Source organism: Sinocyclocheilus anshuiensis, unplaced genomic scaffold (assembly GCF_001515605.1).
Source record: "Sinocyclocheilus anshuiensis isolate Anshui unplaced genomic scaffold, SAMN03320099.WGS_v1.1 scaffold2327, whole genome shotgun sequence".
Lineage (NCBI taxonomy): Eukaryota > Metazoa > Chordata > Actinopteri > Cypriniformes > Cyprinidae > Sinocyclocheilus > Sinocyclocheilus anshuiensis.
Genome location: NW_015536613.1, coordinates 11,437 through 16,068, shown reverse-complemented (window position 1 = coordinate 16,068; position 4,632 = coordinate 11,437). Strand labels below are relative to the sequence as shown.

General features: G+C 34.8%; 1 protein-coding gene across 1 annotated transcript in view; it reads right to left on the bottom strand.

Moving 5' to 3' along the window:
* The window catches only part of LOC107703859 (nuclear pore complex protein Nup160-like), a 68,421-nt gene that overhangs the window by 52,538 nt on the left and 11,251 nt on the right, over positions 1–4,632 (bottom strand). Inside the window, exon 3 of the mRNA XM_016506650.1 lies at positions 3,057–3,267. Coding sequence (XP_016362136.1) covers positions 3,057–3,267 — 211 coding nt within the window. The remainder of the gene's footprint in view (positions 1–3,056; positions 3,268–4,632) is intronic.

Below are 4,632 nucleotides of genomic sequence, written 5' to 3'. Positions count from 1 at the left end.
GCTTTTTTTTTTTTTTTTGCACAGACGCAACTATTTTCAGCTCCTGAAATCTCTCATCATTCTCTTCTCCTCCTTCTCTCCTGGCTGCCCTCATTCATTCACATTTAGTTTTGTCTCTATCCTTTCCCATAGGATACACACACACACACACACACACACACACACAGAGCACGTTAGCGTGCAATCTCCAGTAATGGCTTGAACTAAAAAGACAGAGATACTCTTCTTATGTTCGTATAATGGAAGAGGATAAAGTTCCCAGCTGAATAAAGGTCACAAACGCACTGTGAATTCACAATGCCGGTCGATTTGCTCTTGATCAAACCGCTCATGAACTGAGTGCATGTGGAATCTAAAGAAACCCCCATTAGCGCTGCGCTAACAGCTTACACGAGCATCCAGCTATGCTAGGAATAACTGATCTGTTGGAAAACTCTTCTGAATGCCTTTTAAATAAAAAATTCATTTACTTATGCCTTTTACATTTATTTATGATTTTTTGCCAACTACAAGATCTGAAATCTTATGAATAAAGAACTGAAAGTGTCAGAGCTGTGACCTAGCTGTTAGCGCACATGCTCCTACACACGTTCGTGTGGGCGAAGCAAGTTCAACTTGACTTTTTGATTCCCGAAAGGCCAAAAGTAACATAAAACTAGATTTTACATTTCCTAAAAATGAGTGAGTGGTGCTTGCTCGTGCACAAGTCGCCTCCGAAATGCTAGGGTGTTGTGGGTGGTTACTTACTGGCCTAAGTCAATAAAATCCACCCTCATGTGATATTCTGGTCTCTATGAGTCACATCTCTCCTTTAATGTGAGTAAATGTGATCTTTATTATCTGCCAGGCAAAAATTGTCCAGTCACTTAGAAGATATAATGACACACCTTTTAAATCATGTCCTAGGTATGAGTGTGGGGGAGATTATTAGTTTTATTATAAATATTTATTCATTTATTTTGGGCGGGTGAGTGGATGGGAGTGGACAATATTTTTTGCTATCCTATTAAAAAATTTTTGATTTTAAATTAGGGGTGTAACGGTACACAAACATGACGGTTCAGTACGTACCTCGGTTTTGACGTTATGGTTCGGTATGGTTTTGGCACAGCAGGAGGAAAAAACTAAACATAAATTGCTTTTTTTAAATTTAACTATGGTTTACTTTACAAATTGCTCTTTCTTTAAATTAATTCAATTATAATTAAAATGTTCTTAGTTATAAAAATCTACCTCAGCTTCTGCTCTAAACTATAGGGAGCCTTTTTACATTACTATAAGGTTACAATTAACAACAGAGCCCAAACTTAACTTTAATTACTATTTATTTTTACATATAATAATCAACACTCAAATAAAAAAATAATAATATTAATATTATTATATATTATATATAATATAATATTATTCTGATTATAAATATGATATTAAATAGATTTATATATAATATAAATTATATTAATATAAATATATACATGTACATACATTTAAATATTTTCAAAATATATACTGTATGTGTGTGTATTTATATATACATAATAAATATACACAGTACACACACATATGTGACCCTGAACCACAAAAGCAGTCTTAAGTCGCTGGGGTATATTTGTAATAGCCAACAATACATTGTATGGGTCAAAATTATTGATTTTTCTTTTATATCAAAAATCATTAGGATATTAAGTAAAGATCATGTTCCATGAAGATATTTTGTAAATTTCCTACATATTAAAAATTAAAACTTAATTTTTGATTAGTAATATGCATTTCTAAGAACTTAATTTTAACAACTTTATTTTCTCAATTATTGTCCCATCCTAACAAACCATACATCAATAAAAAGCTTATTTATTCAGCTTTGAGATGATGTATAAATCTCAATTTCAAAAAATTTACCCTTATGACTGGTTCTGTGGTCCAGGGTCACATATTATATAAACAAAAAACTTTTCTTTTGGATGCGATTAATCGCAATTAATCGTTTGACAGCACTAGTATCTATTGTTTGAATTTCCTGAAAAAATTGACATAATTTGAAAGATGAGACTTTGTTTTAGAGGTCGACCGATTGATTGGCCGGCCGATTTTTGGCATTTGTAAATTAATAAGCATCGGCCGATTGTACTGCAAATTAGGCCGATTTATAGGCAGGAGCATCTGCGGACAGCTAAGCGTTGTTGCGGAACACCGGAGAATCTCTCTCTGGCTGCGTGAGAGACGGAGCAGCTCACACTCTGCAGCCGCTTCTTGTTCACACACAGCTTCAGCTAATGATGGCAGGGCAAAACAGACCATTTCGAAAGCGTAATTACGTTTTACCCTACTAGTAATAAACTGATCACTGCACGTTTCAAAATTAAAATGCAGCGCTGGTGTTTCTATATGAATGTATCTTTGAAAAGAACCGACTGACTTCAGAAAAGCTTCGGTGTCATTTTCATTTTGTCTTTCCTGTAATGCCTGATAAAGTAGCGTTTGTGAGCGCAGTGCTTATTTGATTACAGCCGTTACCAGGGAAACCGTTATATCTCCCGCTCCAACAGCGCCTCCTGCTGGCAGAGAATTAATTTGCATTTGCAAGTCTGTGAGAAACACTGGTGTCTGTCAGCAAACATAAACAAAAAGCATGCTTCAGAACTGTTTTGAGAAGGTGCTTAAGTTTTGAACCACGTATTATTACTACTACTATTATTACTATTTTGTACCCTGCAATAATCATTTACTCAAACTCACTTTTATGAGATGAAGGAAAATCGGCCAAAAAAAATCGGCATCATATAGCACCCATCAGCTACCATGATTTCTAAATATCGGCATCGGCCAGTGAAAAAACCCATATCGGTCAACCTCTACTTTGTTTCTTATCAAAAGTAACAATATATAAAACTGGAAGTTTCCAATGACGTTCCACTCGTGCAGTGGTTAAAACAATGCAGTACATGCATACTGAACCGAAAGACCCGTACCGAATATTATTAGTGCAAATCCGTGTACTGTTACACTGCTAGTAGCAGTCAGGAACTGCCTAAGAAAGCAAAGATCCAGACACTCACACTGCGGTACATGCGGGTGGGGTGCGGCAGCACCAGGCGATGAACCGACTGGCTGGTGACGATCAGAATAATGACATTGTTAAGGGTCTCTTGTATGCAAACTCCTCCGGGCAGCAAGAGGCAGTTTGGGATATGCAGACGAACAGAATTATTCAGAAGATTAGTGTCCAGCGACTGCTCGACAAACTGAACCGTGTCACCTGAGGTGGACCTAGAAGATAAGAGACATACTAAAGTCAATATACTTAATATCAAACAAAAAGAGGAAGCCAGTGATTTCGGGAATACATAAAACGTGTTTAAAGAATAAATAACTTCATATTAATCAACTTGCACCAATTTATTCAGAACACACCATTATGTTAGAGAAACATTACATCGGGGCAGAAAACATGCATACTGTATAAGATTACAATTGTGACTGCAGTGATTATAAAGGGGTCATGACATGAGAAATCAAAGATGCCTCAATCTTTTGGCATATAAGAGGCCTTTGTACCATTAAAACATCCTGCAAGTTTCATAGCTGAAAAACTAAAATTTTTTGCAGATGTCCGATATTTTTCAACTAATTTTGGCAGATAACCGATGCCGATACATTTCCTTTTGTTTGGAAACAACACCAAAGTTTGTCCTGTGCAGAGATTATAAACAAATTATTTTTATTTTTGGTTAGTTTCTAACAAATACTAAATAAAGAAGTTCTTAATTAATGAGAGTCCATTGAAAGCTTTGAAAATAACTATAAATCAATTGCTGCCTAGGGTTGTGATGGTGAGGTATCACCGTCAGCACCGTCTATCGCGGCAAGCCTATTGCTGCCTTTTTTCAGACATATGCAGTGGTAACATTTAGAGATGCAACGATACCATTTTTTCAGAACCGATCCGATCCGATACCAGCAGTTTTTTTTAAATCAATGTAGAATTTCTATACTTCTGTGTGTTGACCTGATCATCACTCTTGTGTGTGTTAAACACAATCTGCTAAATATAGACAACTTCATATTAATGAAAAATAACAAATGAAAAAATAGATAATCATAATCTATGACAAAAAATACTATTATAAACTAGGTTAGTGGATAATTCAGCAGCAAAAGTTATTCTAGAAAAATCATGGGTGCACAATAATTTTATAAAAACATTAAACTGAACTAAACATTTAGTGAAACAACATTATTTAGTGGGGAACAAATAAAAGTTAAGTGTAGGACAAAATTGGTAAAATGTTACACATTGCTCTTTGTATTGTTATAAAATACATTCATGAAAACGGCAGATCACACTAACAAAAAATCGGAAATCGGAATCGGCCAAGAAAATTGCAATCGGTGCATCTCTATACGATACCAGCGCAGTTTTTTTTAAATCAATGTAGAATTTCTATACTTCTGTGTGTTGACCTGATCATCACTCTTGTGTGTGTTAAACACAATCTGCTAAATATAGACAACTTCATATTAATGAAAAATAACAAATGAAAAAATAGATAATCATAATCTATGACAAAAAATACTATTATAAACTAGGTTAGTGGATAATTCAGCAGCAAAAGTTATTCTAGAAAAATCATG